Raw genomic sequence first — 19,113 nt, 5'->3', positions numbered from 1 at the left:
CATTCTACTTGTTTGTCTGTTGTCAATAAAACATGTAAATCATATCAGGCAGGCAAAGGGTAATGATATCAGAACAAATTTAAGTAACTGTACCTCTTGTTTATATCTTTTCAAATAATTCTCCTGATACCTTAATTCAATGAGAATAATTTAGATCAAAAGTTCAAGAGTTGTTTTTCCTTTTTGTAATTTCATCTTCTCCAGTTCTGAGAATTGCTGTGATCCAAAACCCAGACAAACAGAACTCTTGTCTCCCTTTTATATTTTGACATTTTATTTTTTAATATTTTGAAGTCAATATATTAGTAAACCAGATATATATTTACAGCTCAGCCTTTATTTGCCTTGATATTGATTAATATTTTGATACTTTTCACAGTACAAGAAATTCCCTCAAACTTAGTTACTGGTTTAAGAATTGATGAGTTGTAATATACTTAATGACCTGACTCCATTCTACTTTTGCAATTTCTACCTAACCTACTGTTACAACTTGGTAACATTTCAGCACAGATAAGCTTAAGCTGCTCTGGCCCCTTATTCTATAAAAAGTCAGTTGAAAGACAAAGGTTAACCTTCTAAATGGAAGATTCTGAAGGAAAGAAAAAGTTGACAGACTAGCCCAGGATGTGGTCAGACAGGGGTTCCTTGTTTATTTTTATTTTTATTTTATTCTAAGACAATTTTCCTTTACCTTGTCAAACTGTTAATCAAACCCACAAGGCTGTTTTAATTATAGTAAGGCTGTCGTCAGAGATCATCTGACAGAGATAACTCACCCAAGACCTTTGTGTGCAGCATCACCGTCACTTTCTGGTTAGGATCACTTTGACTCGTTAATTTGAAAGACTCGTTAATAATACCATCCTTATGTCCTAGTACTGTGAGAATGACGTCATGCCCAGTTCCTGAGAAAAGAGAAAACAAAATAAGGAACGCCAGTCAGAGAGGCAAACAGAACTTAGATGAGGGAGAAGCTAGTACATTATAGGTTCATCAAGATGAGATAGATAATACACATCAGAGGCAGACATAACTTAGATGAGGGAGAAGCTAGTACATTATAGGTTCATCAAGATGAGATAGATAATACACATCAGAGGCAGACATAACTTAGATGAGGGAGAAGCTAGTACATTATAGGTTCATCAAGATGAGATAGATAATACACATCAGAGGCAGACATAACTTAGATGAGGGAGAAGCTAGTACATTATAGGTTCATCAAGATGAGATAGATAATACACATCATAGGCAGACAGAACTTAGATGAGGGAGAAGCTAGTACATTATAGGTTCATCAAGATGAGATAGATAATACACATCAGAGGCAGACAGAACTTAGATAATGGAGAAGCCAGTACATGATAAGTTCATCAAGATGAGATAGATAATACACATCAGAGGCATTAAAAGGTTCAGTAAATTCCTTTTTTTGCTTCAAATAATTAGAAATCAAGTTGTATACTAAAGAAAACTCCCATTTATAACATGAAATGTTACAGTTCACTTTTGTTCTTATGAAAGATGGAGAGTGTAAAGGGGGGAAAGGCCAAAATTTGGGGGTCCATCTACCTTCTTGAGTTCTCATAAATCCCTGTTGTATGCATGATGCTGCGATTAACATAATTTAGTAATATGTTCCATCTAATTCACCAATCAGAGCACTTTGCATTCTTCAAATTATTTGTAAGAATGGCAAATGACGAATTGCTCTTAAATTAGGAGAAGAACTATATACAGTACACAGTACAAAGTTTGCTCAAAAGTGAAATCGGTATACAAACATAAATGCATAAACAAAGACATGCTCAAGAGATATGGAGAGGGGGGGGGGGGGGGGGACTCAAGGAGAACCCTTAAGAGACCCATATACATTACTTACATCAAAAAAGAATTTCTTAATCGTTATGAAAAATTAATACACTTGAGAAAAATGCTAATATATTTTGACCTTTAAAAATTCCATTGTTTACTTTATGTGTCAAGATCTTTGTCAAGTTACTATGATGCTTAATTTATTCAAGAGAATTAATTTTGATGTAGAGTTAACTCTGTGTGATTTAAGATTTGTACAGCTTTAAATTGCATACAAGTATAACTTCAGAAGCAACTCAATATGATATATATCATATGTAACATACTAAGCTAGGCACATGTCTCTAGTAGAGAGGTGTAGGGAGTTGGGACGGATACGGGGGAATACACAAGGAGAAAGGATAAATTTGCCTGGAGTGGAGGTTATATTTTGGGTGGCTCATATGGTTCATTAATATTGTATCCAAGTACATTAAGATATACCTACTGTATGATACCTGACCTATAATGAAATCAGATTATAGTCATTTCTAGAAGCAAGATTATGTATCAACTGATGCACTGTTTGTGATAAGTAATATTGTAAGGTACCACAGGCTCACTAACTAGAACCCTACCAGCCAACCCCTCCTCCTCCCAGCCAACACCCCCCTTCCCATCCTGTCATGCACTGTGACTCCTGTTTACTTTCAGTGTTAAATGAAGAGACACTTTTCATAAAACAAGTGTCTATTGAGAGTCTACTATAAGGAGGTCACACTAACACTTAGAACTGATCTAAAAGGTAGAACTCCAGTTTCCGTTTCACCAGTTTTGAAGAATTGGATTCTGCTAGTATCAAAAAATGTCAGGCCCTACAGCTGTAACTTTCGTGTCTCCCACTCAAACAGGATGATGAAAACAGACTTCTCCAACCGGCAAGCAAAGGGCTTGGCTTCACTTCAGATTGTAACAAGATACGGTATGACCAAGACATACATATAGCTACTACTATAAATTAACGGAGGAGACACGTGATATGTACTCGACACTTGTTTACTGTTTTGGGTGAGATATGAGTCAAAGAGAGACAGGATATTTACTTGCAAATTCTGAATAATGTCCTCCTTCCAAATAACAAAATACTGTAGGTCAGAAACATGTTTTCTGAAGAGAAGATATATATATATATTTGATGGGAGGAAGTATTATATAAAGCCATTCCATTCCGTTTCAACTGAAGAAGACACAAACACAACTATAACTCAACCATCACTTTCACCTTGTATGATAGAAAAGCTTGCTTCGATTCTTCCTTGAAAAACTCCTCGAATAAGTCAAGCCAAATCTTCTTCCATGAGGGAGATCTCATGGTTTGAATAAAAAAAGGTCGAGCCTGGCTTTAAACTGCCATTTTGTCATTGCATCAAAGGGTGTGAAGACTCGCGCAAAAAGAAACGTCTGATGCCGGTAATCTGACCTAGTTTCAAATGAGGTGTAACAGAAGTGTTAGACACCACCATCGATCCCAGAAAATACACACACAGCTTGCTACCATCGGTAATTAGACACTAGTGTACAGTCAGTACATACAGCTGCGGTCAATACCCACAGCACTGTGTACAAACAATACAGCGATGGACATCTCAGGTCCAGCTAAAGATAACAAGTTATCACGTTTCATTACTGTCTGCATTTTGTAGTGACAAGAGAAAAATTTCACTTGCAAGCAACGGAAAGTTAACTTTTTATAGATGGTGGCACGCTGTTTGGGGCGAGTCTTCAATGCCTTTAATGTCATAGTACAACTTTTAATAGTCAGACTGATCTGACCTCTTGGTCAGTTGGAAAGTCCCTTGTAAGACAAAATACAACTTTGGTATTTATAGCATATAATTTATATATAGACATCATAAAAAAAGGTTGGCTATGTTCATCATTTGATGATTCCTAGATATCTACATATTTTGCCCTAGGTACTGACCATGTAGAAAAAATGCAAATACCAATCCAACAACTGACAATTTGTTAAAATTTTATTGGAAAATCCACAAACCAATTCAGGTAGTAGTATTCATATATTTTGTATTAAGAAGAAATATAAAGTAGGCACCTGAAATTTCAAACCATTCTTTTTATGTTTTAGATATATTCCAGTAAAAACTGATGTTTTTACATCATTTTCTTTCCAGATCTATTTGCAACTGGTCACCTCCTTCTCCTCCTAGCCCTGTTGTTTTGATGTAATCAAGTCCTCAGTATCTAAGGCCATGTTTTCAAGTGACAAACAATTTGCATCCATTACTGACAATCTTCTCACCAGAAAACCCTTCTTAATAACCCTACAGGTCTAGCCTGTAGCCATTTGTCATTTTCGTATGTTTGTGTTTTTTTCGTTTTCTTGTGAAATATTGATCTCACCTTTAAGTAACCCTTCCAATGAGTAAATAACAATGTTATCTGCTATAGAATTCTCTTCAATTTTTGGACACCTTTTGAGAGGCATTGTATTTAGAAAAAAAAAAAAACTGTCTTTCCATCCGTCGCTTTATCAAAGGCAGACAAAGTCCTCCATTAATTTTTACCAATTCTTCTCCCTTGGGTAGCTGTCTAGTTAACTTAATTAAGCCGTTAAGTAAAATGTAGACATTAGACAGGGGAAAAAAATATGTTCATTTTGAAGGGGTTGGACAGGCATGTCATCTTTCATTGAATTTATTACGACAACGATGCTTCTTGCAGCCATTAGCTGGACCTTGCTTGTAGCATTGCAGAGTCAATTGAAAGGAATATGATTTTGTTTGTGTGCTGCCCTCTACATCATTAGGCATTAAAGGCGGCACTTACAGTAAGGATCAGAACCCCACCCCCCCCCCTCGGGGGTTACATAATACCCTGTGCTTGTTATCAGACCCCTGCACTAATTGGGACTATTTAACTGAAATTTGAGGGTTCTTTAACAGGACAAATGGCCTGTAAACCATTTGCCATGTGATGCAAGACGCTACTGATCTCTGTGAACATAAACCTAATGTAAGTGTTTATTTCTTCAATTAACAAGAGAATACAGTGTGGAAAATACAATTAATTCGACAACAATGCTGAAAATGTAATAAAACGAAGAGAAGATGACCAATGTTTTAGAAATATCATGTCTAGTTTAACCGCTATTAAATGATTAAAATAATGCATTCTTCAGTGCATTAGCTATGATATTGCAACTTAAATGCCAAAAAAAAGTTTGAATGACAATATGTGACATGAAGTGAGAGCTAGCAGTAAATCTTGCCCATCAATGGCAGTATCATGGCAGCTCTTAATGATATGCACCTGAGCGCAATTCAACAGCATGCAAATATACATAGTCTTGCCTAACACAGGAAGCTCAATAGAGACAGCTGAATCTGTGGAAACTACTATTATTCATATCTTCTTCATGTGAATTAATTATCACTTAAGGCTAGAAAATATATATGAGTGATTCTGAGATTAAAATTGATTTGTGATCATAATATAATGCTACAAGAAGTTAAAATAAAATTTAAGTTTTATGGCGATGAATATCCAACTTTCCTACATTCATTAATTTTGCAAACGATCAACCAACCGACTAGCACTTTATAGAGATTCGAATCTAATGGCTAATCTGCTCCTCAAGGTAAGTGTATACGATAATATCTTTCATGCATTTCATCTGAGCAATATTAACAAAAAGTGCAGCTTTCGTGATTCAGTCGAAATTATAGGAAATGATATGCTAGTAAAGTTCTATAACATTGGTATGGAATATTTCTCTGGTATATGATAATATCTTTGCTGCATTTCATCTGAGCAATATTATCAAAAAGTGCAGCTTCGGTCAAAATTACATGAAATAATAAAAATGTTTTGCTGTCACTGTGCAGCTATAACAACCTAGGTTTGCTTCAAGCTGACTTATGGGCAAATACAAAAATATGACATATGACATAAAGGAAGAAAATCCGCTCGAAAAACAACTTGTTTGGACACTTTGAATGGTAGAACGAGAAGGAAGGGCAATGACTGGAGGAGCCGGTCATAGAGAGCGCAGTTTTAAAAGGTTACCAGGACATTCTAGATACAGTAAAACCTGGTGCTAAAGTTGTGAGAGGAGACAGATATGCGAGGAGAAAAGTAAATATGACAATTTCAACCCCCAACAACATCCTCATCATAGGACTCACATTTAAATTTCACCAGTATGCTCACTTGCACAGAACTGTATATATATTTATCTGTTCTTTCTTTCGATCATGAGTCAAAACATAATTTTTCATCTAGACGATCCTTTTAAGAGACTGGACGATCCTTTTACGACTGGACAATCCTTTTATGACAACTCTCCATGATTACGTTCCTTACATACACACTGTAGCTATAGTGTCACCATGCATACTGCATTACAGTATAATTTAACCTGTTTTAATTCGGTTCAATTTACCGCCTAAAACAAACTTGCGAAGAGCTCTTGAAATCAAAGACTAGAGTGGAAAATTAAATGGTAAATTATTCATCCTCTCTGTCAATGACCTAATTTAAAAGAATCTCCCAATGGTTTGTCCTAAGTAATACTACATTATAGTGCTACCCAGCTGTGGGCGGTTTTAATTAGTCGCCACGCTCATTACATCGTCTCATAAAAGAAGCTCAGCTGGCCCGATAAAGAGTAATTTCCACGACTGATTCTATATCGGTCGTGAAAAGCGTCTCGGATGGGAGAGGAACAGATTGAACAATGACCTTTGCACACACAGGTCTTCTTCCAACAATACCAAAGATTTTCATGGGCACAAAATACTTAACTGGAAAAAAGGAAACACTTGCCATAGATTGCCAAGAAAGAGAGCTATAACTACATACTGTAGCCAAGAGTAATGTTTGCTATGTCTTTGTGAAAGAAGAATAGATTATTATTTAAAGGCCTCAAAAGGAATTTGATGGTTGATGGAAGCTATTTATTCAAGAGGCTCAGATATACTGTATCAAGCTCACTCATTGCTAACATGACAGCATTAAAGACGAATCGGCTAGAAATCATTCAAAAGAGTATACAGCCATACAACATAATTTACCAGGCAAGGAATTTAGGAAAGTTATCACGTATCTTGAATCAAGACTCCTTTTAATGAGGAAAGTGCAGATTGAACTTCTTAATATTTTATCCAGCAGAGAGTGACAGAAGTGACTGATGTGTTTGTTAAAGCAGCATTCATGGTTTGATTCCCAATCTTCATATGTCCATTGACATATTGAGTGACAGTTATCTGCATTGTTTAAATCAAAGTAACTGCACTTTAAGCATGCACTGAGGGAGAGAGAGAGGAGTAGCGGGGTGGGGTGGGGAGAGATCTTTCATTCTACCAGAGTGGTCCCATTTAACTGAAATTGCATCCATGATATCTTCTTTTACTGCAGAGAGCAAGTGACTGAAAACAAGCACTTTATACACTCCAGCGGTCTTAACACTTATGCTGTTGACTGTATGTACATGTTCTGTACATACAGCACAACACATTATTTCTGTGACAGTTGGCAGAGCAATTACTTATAGCATTGATCTCCGTGACAACCAGATCACTTGTACGGTGATCAGGATTTTTATCAGGAAGAGTTCGGAGCAATAGATATACCAAACCATTTGTATTAATTCATCCAGGAGATGGAGAAGCAAATTCCACCATTATCATTTTTATCTATCTGATGAAAATTGTTTATGATCAACAAAGACCTTCCAAGCAGATAAGATTAATTTGGCCATTTGAGAGATATGCATGCTATTAAGTGACTATTCATACATCAGATTGAAGACTTGACTAAGTCTAAACATGACATCATCAAGCAGTCCCCAGTACTTGGAAATTTAATCTGTAAGGATAAAAAGAGCAGCTAAACCCGATACAGGCCATCATCACTTAATCCATGTAATTGACTGGTTATGATGAACAAATCCATCCCAAATGATAAGATTAATAATTTGCCTGCTTTGAGAGATATCAGCCTTAAGATGAACACTAAACCACACCGTGAAGACAGACTGGAAAGAAAGAGAAAGATAAAATAACCTGAATGAAGACTTTCACCTGAAAGAGTCAAAGAATAATATGCATTGGGCCACTGGTGCAAATAAGATTTTACTCTATTAACTATTTACTTTATCTAGTTTCTTTAGTGTTAGTATAAATTGCAAATGCTGTTCATGCAGTCATGATGCATGTTACTATAATGTTTTTACGGTTCATGTAACTATAACGTTTTTACCGTTCATGTTACTATGTTTTTACCATTCATGTTACTATAATGTACTGTTCTGTTTTACTGTTCTTCAAAAACCTCACAAATATGACAAGATTAAACAAAGGCAATTAAAGTAATAGATTTCATGTAATGGCATTATGAGATAAAACACTAACTTTGGAATTTAAAATATATATCCCAAAAAGAGCTACAACAATATATTACTTTATAGTTGTCTTGCGATATATAGTTCACATAGTTGTCTTGCGATATATAGTTCACATGACTATTTTAATCACATTTTAATTGTGATTAAATAAGGTAAGATTTGCATGTGGTTGCATAGGTTTGCTTCTCCTTTTAACTTGGTCATTTCGATCATATCTACATGCATAGTTAACCTCCCTGCATATATATATTTTTCACAAAGCTAGGCAATTATACAACATGTATCCTTGCCGTCTTCATAACATGTTCAAGGGTTAATTGGAGGTTACACTTTGTAAAGCAAGTCACCCACAATCAATTGCTAATGATGGATGTTTCCCCTCGCATAAATTATGTCAAAATTGATAGCTAGTTACATGCAGGGACACAGTGTCAATCATGATCTAATTGAATGCCGTTATTTACTAAAAAAGTCACATCGACTTCTGGCACTTGAACAGTCATACACTATATATTTTCCACTTGACATGGGTTGAGAGACCAAGATCAATTTCAGGGAGAGTAATAGTGGTTTCATTCAAGTTGCAAAGTCTACATCGATTAATACAGAATGACTTTTTGAATGTCAACATAAAATAGTCTACAAACTGTACGCAGCTATGTGTTTTGACATTTATAAGGTTGTCGAGAAGTATCAAACAGGTAATTTTGTTGTTGAATCATAAACAAAACCCTTCCATATCCTCAGGACTCCATGAATAAGGCCTTAAATGACAAAGTGTATCCTATTTGAAGGCTGTTTAATACATACAACTGATGAACAACAACAGATTGCAAGATTTTGATATGAAAAATACATCCTTTCAACGCTTAAACAACACCTGATAGATAAAATGCATATTTTGTGGGGGGGGGGGGGGGGGGAGTTGCCCTATAGATACAGATTGATGGCAATCATTTTAACAGTGCCAGGAATATGCATGCATTCAGGCATTCACTTAATAAAATTTCAGTTTCCATATAAGGGAATTTATTTCCTTAGGCTGCCATGGTGCATAATTAATAACTTGATGCAGAATACAGCTATAAACGATAGGTATGGCATTTTAATATAAACTTTTACATTTCTGCTGGTTGAGTCGGTACTATATTACCATTCCAATGACAGTAATTAAAATATTGACAAAGGTATGAACAAGACTAATGTTTCAAACCAGATTGGTTAAATTAACTCTTATATTTCATTTAAGTGAACTTTATACTGAGTTTTTAAAGTTAAATTATGTTATGTACATGAATTAAGCAGTGAATCTCAAGTTACACAAACCAGAAAAAGCATCGGTGAAACACAAATAGGAACTGTAAAATATGCTGGTTGCTACATCCACACCATCATGATTTAACAAATCACATTAAGGAGGATAACTTTGTATACATGTACAGTACATACGAAACATCAGAGTACTGTAGGTATGTAACGATTTAATAATGTAATTTGTCAGACAGCAATCTAAGTATAAATTAAATGTATTGATGTACTTCACAAGTACAAACAAATAAGAAATGACTGATTCAAGCCTACAGAGTGTTATATGGTAGTCACTCGGACAAGTGTTGATATTTATAAATTCCAGTACTTACTGCTTTGGACATTTACGAGTGAAAAGTTTACCTGTCTCCCCAAACCGCACGATGTTGTCACTTTCCATGGTAGAATGAGAGAGAAGGGCATTGACCCGAGGAGCCGGTCATAGAGGGTGCACAGTGTTAAAAGGTTACCACTTCATTCTAGGCAAAGTAGAATGAGGTGCTAAGGTTGTGGGGAGACAGGAAAGCGAGGAACAAAGTAAATCTTGCAGAAGTAACAGTAGCGGGGGGGGGGGGGGGGGAGTTACAGATGCATCAACTGGCAGAAGAGTTAATAACGCAAAGGAACACAATGACAAATCACTGCAGCTGAAGATATTGTTGATGGATCAGCCACAGTGGAGTTAATGAAGTTAAAATATGCATACCAAGACACCAGAACAGATTGATTGATTAGGTGATTGGTTGATTGGTAATGAAGTTAAATATTTATTTTTTTATTAAATTCCTTTTCGAACAGATTAATTTTCAGAAAATGCCATTTATAATATGACAATCTAATTTGAAAATGGCAGGGATGTAATCATGAAAGAGACATGATGATAAGTTTTAATGGTTATTCTAATTGGTTTATCAGTTTTATGTTCGCAACATATAAATGAGTATATGCAATACCAACTTGTTCAGATTAAAAGTAAAGAATGATGAAAATGTACCAATTTGTTCAGATTAAGGATAAACTAATGAAACCAAACATTAGGAAAAAAGCTTCCTTAATGCATAAAGTTTATTCTCCAAAGTATGGCAAAATTACATAAATTTTGTCATGCAGATGAATATAGGGATGAAATACCATTTTTTCACTGCTCTGTGAAAAGGTATGTGGATCCCTGCCCTCACAGTCAGCCCATCTCCAACTTAACAAGTCATACTTACTTCGCTCCTCGCTTACCTGTCTCCCCACAACCTTAGCACTCTCGTTGATGCTCACACTCTTCATTATAAGTAGTAGTAACATTTGAAATGTTTTCATTCCAAGAAACATTTGATTTCAAGAAAGATTTCCTCATTGTTTGAAATGCTGGTCTTGAGCTGGAGCTAGAGTTTACTGTCAAGCAATATTGACAGTGTATCAAATCAATTCCAAAGATACCTTAAAATGCATTGAGTTTTCCATGTATCCATGATATGCATTTAGCTGCATATTTTATCAATCTAATACCTGAAGCCTCCCTTCTTAAGACATACATTGAGTTTTTTAAGTATTAATGATAGATATTTAGCTGCATATTTTATTAATCTAATACCTGAAGCCTCCTTTCTTAAGATATATATTGATGTTTTTAAGTATTAATGATAGATATTTAGCTGCATATTTTATTAATCTAATACCTGAAGCCTCCTATCTTTTAAGATACATTGATGTTTTTAAGTATTAATGATAGATATTTAGCTGCTTATTTTATTACTCTAATACCTGAAGCCTCTTCAGATATCATGCTTACAGGGCCTCAGAGGCCACAGATTGTTCTCTGTTACACTGACATCAAAGGACCATTGTACTACACTAACTTTAAAACATGAGTGATATTGTAGCTCAAATGACTTTTGCAACTTTTCCCAGCATGTGCCTCAATTCTTTTGAACTTCAATACTACAGCAGTACACTATATAACTAAATTCATACTTCCTGTGGTTTGACAGGATTTTCTTGTGACGAACAATGTGAAACTTACATTGGAGAGAAAATATATCCTCCACCGATAGTTGAACTCCCATCTCTTTTCCCTGCGGCCTAACTTGAAATATATGGTTCATTTAATGTTACATATTTTAGACTGGATAAACCTTGAAGTACTCCAGGAAGTTCGATCACAGTAGGGCATCAGTGGTGTCTTTTGGGAAAATGCTCCACAAAAGCATTATACTTATTCTCTTTTAATTTTCTTGTTGATTTATCCTTGAAACCTTGATACATTTTGGAATGTTTGTTTAGCTGTCTAAGCTCGCTGTACACAGAATTTCTACAAAACTTTGTAACTGATTTTTTGTTTGTTTAGTGCTTTAGATCGTTGCTCTTCAAGAGTTGTTTTTAGTGCTATATAATTGTATTATTATTATGTATTATTATGTATTATTAAAATGTATCGTTTTGAATAGAAATATTCCTTCCCCTTCTGCATGGGTAAATGATTGACAAATATAGAGAAACAGAGACATATTCGGCCGTTCAAAGCGGCCTGACGACATCGTCCAGTCTGTTGTTGCCAGACCTATGCATTGACAAAATATCACAGACCTTAAAAAAACATTCATATTTTGGACTAATAAAGATTCATAAACATTTCAGACAGTTTTTGCTAGGCAATCAACTTCAGCAAACCAGGAAATAACTTTTAATGGCTAGCGCTTAAACTTGTTTACTACTCTGTTTCATTACGTTCAGAGAAGTTTTGTATTGATCCTTGAGACACAGGCTATTCAAGATTATTAGATTACCATCGATTTGATTCTTTTTCGGGTTATTTCGGCCTCTGTTTCGATGAACAGAGGTCTTCTGTCTTGATAGAATTGTCTTCTTACGACTGATAGACATATTACTCTGATGGATGGACAGCTGTACAGTAAGGTACAAACATGTCCAAAATGGACAATTCTATTCTTAAGTCGCCATAGTTACCATCAGATAGTTCAAAAACCAAATTCAGGTGGCTGTAACCAGGGAGTTGTTATGGAACTCCTTGCTATAACTCCGTGATAGCAAGGGACATCAATAGGACTGCAAATGCAGAGTTTAATTAACGGCATGCACTTGAGCGATTTTACAGCCCGGGGAAGTACAATGTGATTTCGGGTCTCAGCTTAATTGCTAGCTAAAATCACAAATACTAGCTAACACCTTCAGAGGTACTGTAGGATTAGATAAGATTTTTATACGGTGAGATAAATATAATGTTTGTTTCAACTTTGTGATCAAAATTACAGCAAAGTTGTAATATATATGTGGATATCTAGTAGAGATCAATGTTAATATTAGGGAGTGTTAGCTCAGTGGTTAACACCGGTGCCTTTCAATCATAAGGTCCCAAGTTCGAGTCACTCCGAGATTAATGTACAGTATGTCGTCCAGTTACAGAGTTGTTGACAATTGACAATTCATATTCATGGACGTTATAATATGAATCTAAGAGACTGACTTCGGTCAGCTTGTGGCTTTGATAAGCTTGCAGGAGGATCTAAAACTACATACAAACATACATACATACATACAATAAGATGCTCCAGGGTTCTAGCCGAGGGCGCTGTCTTATAGGTCCTAATGTGTGTGACTTGTAGTATTTACAAATATCTGAATCAAAATAACAGAGTTGTATGGGAGTACATGGCTATGACAAGCATGCAGACATTCCAGGGAATTTTCTATCCAGACGCACTGGATAATTCTCTCAAAGTTTCATTTCGTGCAGTTTCGCCAAAAGAAAAAGCATGTTTGAGGAACCCCAGTTATGGATGGTACTTAAAGCCCTTTGTTTGACATTTACTAATTTCGAAAAAATGAAAAATATTTTTAAACAATCTCTTCTTCAACATTTACAAACAAACGTATGGAGCTCAACTCATAATACCGCTCTATGCTACTGAAGGTGATTCCATGTCTACGGTACTAAAACTCATAGAAACAGCATGTCAAGTTTTGAGAAACTAGATTGGACAATTATGACAGTGCCCTCCATTGAATTTGTTCAAGACTGCACTATTATATGAAAAGGATAAATCATCAAACTTACTTTGGACATTCCATCTATTCCCCCCCCCCCTTGGTTCCACTCCACACCATACATTGTGCTGAACTTGCAGGACCCTTCCTGTCCACCCTCCCTGAGTTCATGTATCCTTAGCTAATGTCTACATCAAGTTAGCCATACAAGAGCATTCCTGAGATTTTGCATCTTTTAGATAGTGAATAATCTTAAAAACCAAACTACTGTAGACTAATAAAAATGATTTGCACTAAGTTGTTCTTATTTTTGGCCTGGAGTAGTATTTATAATGAATATATAGCCATAGTGAATCTGTATATGGCTGAAAGAGTTGCCAACATTACAGATCAAATGACAAAAACAATTCTACTTTCACAACTTGGAAGTAAATATGAAATGTCACAACTTCATGAGATATTATCCCTTAGATCACATTTAACATTTTTTACGTATCGATCTGTCCTTCAGGGTGGAAGTCCCTCGGGAAGGACTCCGGATTTGATAATGACCTTTCCAGTCCATAAACAGCACTAAAGTTTGGACACAACAAAAACAAAACAAAAAGGGGGGCCAAAAACTCAAAAATAGATGCAGCTTCCATTTCCTCCTATAATACTTGTATTAACTATATTAGATGCAAGCTTATATGGTCGGCCTCTGAAATTTTCCACAAGGACAAAATTTACAATTGCGTCTTTTTTCAAGAAAATTTTTAAGCAAGGATACAAGAAGGAATCAAATTACAAATCATCAGAATTACTTTGCTCCTCACTTACCTGTCTCCTCACAAACTCAGCACACTTTTAATTTTTTTTTTTTTAATTCTTTTAATTTTAAGGTGCCTAGAACGAATTGGTATAACCTTTGTGAGGAGACTGGTAAGCTTGTCACTCGTTTATATCCAAACCCACTAAATTTTGGGAATTTTCACAAACAAAAACTACAGAAGATGATGAAAGCAAGCATAGCTAGAGTACCTTGTACTGTAGTCCTGTAGTCCTGTAGTACTGTAGAAAAATACAATTCCTCTTTTGATAGGATCAAAAATGGAGAAACAGATGGAAGAAGCTCAAGACACATTATTCTGGAATCATATATTTCTTTGAAAATGACATGTAAATTGAGACAAGCAATTAGTTTGTTTGTTTCCTTTTCTTCTTTGCGGCAATTAGGGGAAAGGGATAGGGGGGAGGGGACTGTAAACTTACGGTATGCATGTAGAAATGAATAAAATACCAAGGTCCTGTGGAACATTAATTTATCCAAAGAAGAGAGGATATTTATCAAAAGGCTGGATGCGAAAGGAGTTTTTGGTTGTCAAAGTGAATTGGTTCACAGAAGTAAAAAATGAACAGGTGTTTCATTATTATTGTACTTAAAAATTCAAAATCAAATTGCTCATCACCTTCACCCTCCCTGCCTTATCCACCCTCCCCCCCCCACCCAAAATACACAGTGACCAAATCCAATTGAATGCAAAATATCTGATAAAGGTTGCTAGACATGGAACAAAGCTTTTCTACACATTCCAATGCTTCCAATGCTGAATTTTAAATGTCACCATCAAAGGTTCCAACTTTTCATACTTTGATGTCCATCAATTTTCTAGAAGACAGAATCGTGAAATATCAAAGGTTTCTCAGCCTGAGTGTGTCTTCTTTCATTCTAAACTTCATATGCATGAAGCAGCAGTGATCAAAAATAAAATGAAACTTAAAAAAGCAAATTTTTCCTTGACAATTTTTCTTTTAACTTGAAGAGAATTTAGAAGCCCCCATCTTTTGACAGTTATTTAATGTAATTTTGATGGACTGTCACACATGCCTGTAATTTTCGGACAGCTCCTCCTTTCTGCTTCTTACCTTGTCTTTGTCACAGTCTCAGAGTCTTCAAAATATATAACAAAACATCCTCTTCCCCTCAGGGGTATAAAATGATATACTGCATAAATACTGTTTGATATTTCTACAACATGAGGGGGAATTATTATTCCTACATCCCAAATATAGAAGAATATTAAACACAATTGCCATGTCAGAGTTCATAAATTTATGACCCCATTTTATGTCATATGTATGCTTCCTTCATTTTATAGTAAACAACTTTAATGAGTGACAAAGTTTGGTCTGCAAGAAATAGACTTCTTTTCCGACATTCGGGATAATTTTCAACTGTAATGTATACCATCTGGTAAGGTTAAAAACAGTCGCACAATTGCATAAGTAAATTGAAGAATTTTCTTGAGTTGGCTTAAGTATCGGTTATTGTTGAGACCACTGTCATTCAGAACTTGATTAAAAACGGATTGAAGTAAGTTTTTCAAAAAACTACTGTAAAGTTGACAATTTTAACAATAATTCTGTCTGTTCAGTCAAATGGTGAGAACCATAGCTCTTGTCGTTTGGCTGACAAAGAGTTAGTAATATTCAAATAGTTAATAATAGTTCTGATTAATCTGCAGCTAAGAGTACATTTGGCTGATCCTGGGAGAGGTTAATTTTCTGAATGGTGGAGAAATTTGTAGGAGAAAGTGAGCAGAGTCCCGGATGTGCGACATAGGGGGCGAAGAGCTGAAACTTTAATACACAGATGGTCAAGTGCATATAGCCTCAATTAAGACACTGTAAGAGAGAGGCAAAGTAAATCTCTAGAACAAGACAATGTACTCTAAATTTCAGCCTAAATTATACGACTTCACAGACAGCAGTAATTTCTTAATTGTGATCCTGGCACTCTGACGATGAAACCAATCATTGACACCCACTAAAGACAAAATATACTGTTCTTTCACGCCATGCTTCAAAACACTCGAACTGACAATATGAGCAGATCAATTTCATGTTAATTTCCATCAGAAAATAGGATAGGAACTGTTCCTACTGTCAGTAAGTGTGCTCTGAAGCAAGGATGTGATAGGACAGTATTGTGTGGTACAGTATTAGCAGTGAAAAATTGTTGCAACTTGGCTGATCATTGACATGCAGCTAATGAATATTCATGTTTTCTTGACCAATCTCATTGGTGTACATGTGTACCGATATACATACTCCACACACACAAAGATGAAACAGAGTTACAGTAACAAGACATGTTGGCATAACTTGGTTGGCTTCAAGTCTGTACCCTACTGCAGGTAAATTAATTGCGATGTTACTTTAATAACTCTCAGAAGGAGTTTGATGTATATTACGTAAATTGCATCAAATCTGGCAGAGGAACTATAGCTTACATCAGCATAATATGTAGACAACCGACAGAGTAAGTTTGAGAAAAACAACCTAATCTAATCTTTGGTGAAATTTTGGAACAAGTCCAAAACAAACTGCTTCAACAAAGTGAAGATTGTCTCAAAACCTGCAGATGTTACTACAAACTCACTTGAAAATCAGGGTTGATGCCTAAAGTGGTAACAAACACATCTTGTAAACATTTTCAGACCTTGCATGAATATAGGTCTTTGCCATGCTGCCATTACAGAAATGGCACAATAATTACTGTACCTCTACTAAAGGACCGCGGTATGGGAAGGTCATTCCCCTGTTTATCACTCATTCCCATAAATACGGTCTGGTCTATAAACTTTCAAATGGGGAGTTAAATGTATTCTCACCATCGATTTACCTGAGACAGTTTAAACAGAGCATTAATTTCCATCTGAAAACAGCAGTCAACACAACATCAGTATTGTATAATTTTAACACTGACAGGCACTGTATTGTCACTCATACAAAAAAAAAAGGAGAATACATAATTATGTTCCTCTAGGCTGAAGTTTCTTTGACATCACGAACAGACGTACATGTTGTAAACTGATCTACACCTGAAAAAGGTAAAACGTTTGGTTTGGGCAGAATAAAATCCACATGATTACATGATGTTGGAAATCCCTTCCTCAACCTGGGGGCCTCAGCTTACTGAATGATAATCTAGTTTGATAGACCGAGCATGGAACATAGACCTTAAAAGCCACTGTTAAATGGCAAAGTTACTGCATCGTCTAATTTGCTCTCCGTGTTTAAAGGATCTAGTTTTTAAGGCAGAATGTTAAGTCTTGATGTACATGTCATACTGTAGTACAAGAGAGAAGAAAAATTTGAGTGAAACATTTAAAGTGATGTTTCGATAGTTATCCCTCCGATTTTAAGATGTTCACCTTTTGAAACATGTACAAAAAATCTGGAGAGCTTCTTTAATTGATACTCCTCCACACAGGCCTACAGTAAATGTTAACGTTAATTACATTCTTTGATAAATACTAATAGCTCTAGCCTCTACCAAAACACGTTCTTTAACTTCTCTTTATTAACAATGTCAGAAATCTCCTGAATGACATTCAACCCCAATTTTCCTTGACAAGTTTGTAATGAATTGCAAACATAACATACAAGACCATAAAAGTCTTGTCTCCCCCACACCCTGTACCCACCCTGTACCCACCCCCTCCCTCTCCCATTGTGTTTTGTGTTACAAATGAGTTACAACTGACCTTAGAACATGTGTTTAATACAGAGAAAGTAAAGTCCAGTTCCACTGTTATTAGATGAGTTTCAAATGTTTGAAGCGACATTTCTCAATTCAAATTGAAAGTGAAGTATGAACTGATGGTAGCAGACTTGGGTTATTAATTAATAGGCTACAGCTTATCAAAATTAATTTTGTGCATAAAGTCACCATTGAACATAATTTTCAGAGCGCTGCGAACTGGATTATAGACTCCTGATTAAAGTTGATTTACTGCTTGTAATGAAATAGATTAATTTTGTTTAAATACTGAGCCTTTAAATGCAGGACATTGAGTTGACTTTTGGTCAATTTCTTTTCGATGCTTTACGATACTAAAATCTCATAGTAACGTTACAGCTCCTATAATCAACTCAGTCAAGAACTCATTGTAATCATGTTCAAATTTAGTAAAAATTGATAATTTAGACATGATTTACAATTGTTTCATACCAACAATGGAATGGTTTGGTAGCGACGAGATGCATGACGATTTGCGATGGCGAGTAATATATTTTTGGTTTCTGGAGTGACATGCTCTACTGGCTGTCCATAAGACTTTTAGGGGGTCGGGAGGGTGGGGGGATGGCCTCCTCAGATTGTTCACAATCCTCTAGTAACAATCAAAAGATATTTATTATTGTTATATTTGTCTTTCTAGCATCCATGGTTGAGGTCTCACTAAATGACCCTTACAGAGATGTTCTGTTGACAGAGACTGATATTTTATAAATTTGCTACGTTATCAATTTCGGAGCCACTCGATCAAAACTGTCTCTACAGTATGTAGCATGTTCCATCGTTGAGACATATGGATTATTTTTTAAGTTTGCGGAAAAAAGAAAAGGTATTAAAAGATCTGAGAAGCAGGGGAATGCTGCATCATAAATATCATCCTCATCATGACAGGTTTACCCTTAAAGTGTTAAATTGATGTCTTCGGTTTACACTGAGAGGTATAAATTGTTAATCCACAGAGGATATGGCTTTGCTCAAACGAATGATTTGCATTTTGAGAATGCCATGAACCTGGTAGCTAGGACTT

At 35.6% G+C, this 19,113-nt stretch overlaps 1 protein-coding gene across 1 annotated transcript in view; it reads right to left on the bottom strand.

Moving 5' to 3' along the window:
* LOC139967724 (adipose-secreted signaling protein-like) overlaps window positions 1-19,113 on the bottom strand; it is a 48,867-nt gene that overhangs the window by 17,041 nt on the left and 12,713 nt on the right. Inside the window, exon 3 of the mRNA XM_071971756.1 lies at window positions 780-908. Coding sequence (XP_071827857.1) covers window positions 780-908 — 129 coding nt within the window. The remainder of the gene's footprint in view (window positions 1-779; window positions 909-19,113) is intronic.

The sequence above is a fragment of the Apostichopus japonicus genome, chromosome 5, assembly GCF_037975245.1.
Source record: "Apostichopus japonicus isolate 1M-3 chromosome 5, ASM3797524v1, whole genome shotgun sequence".
Lineage (NCBI taxonomy): Eukaryota > Metazoa > Echinodermata > Holothuroidea > Aspidochirotida > Stichopodidae > Apostichopus > Apostichopus japonicus.
The sequence above is the reverse complement of the archived record's forward strand: the minus strand, read 5'-3'. Positions and strand labels throughout refer to the sequence as shown.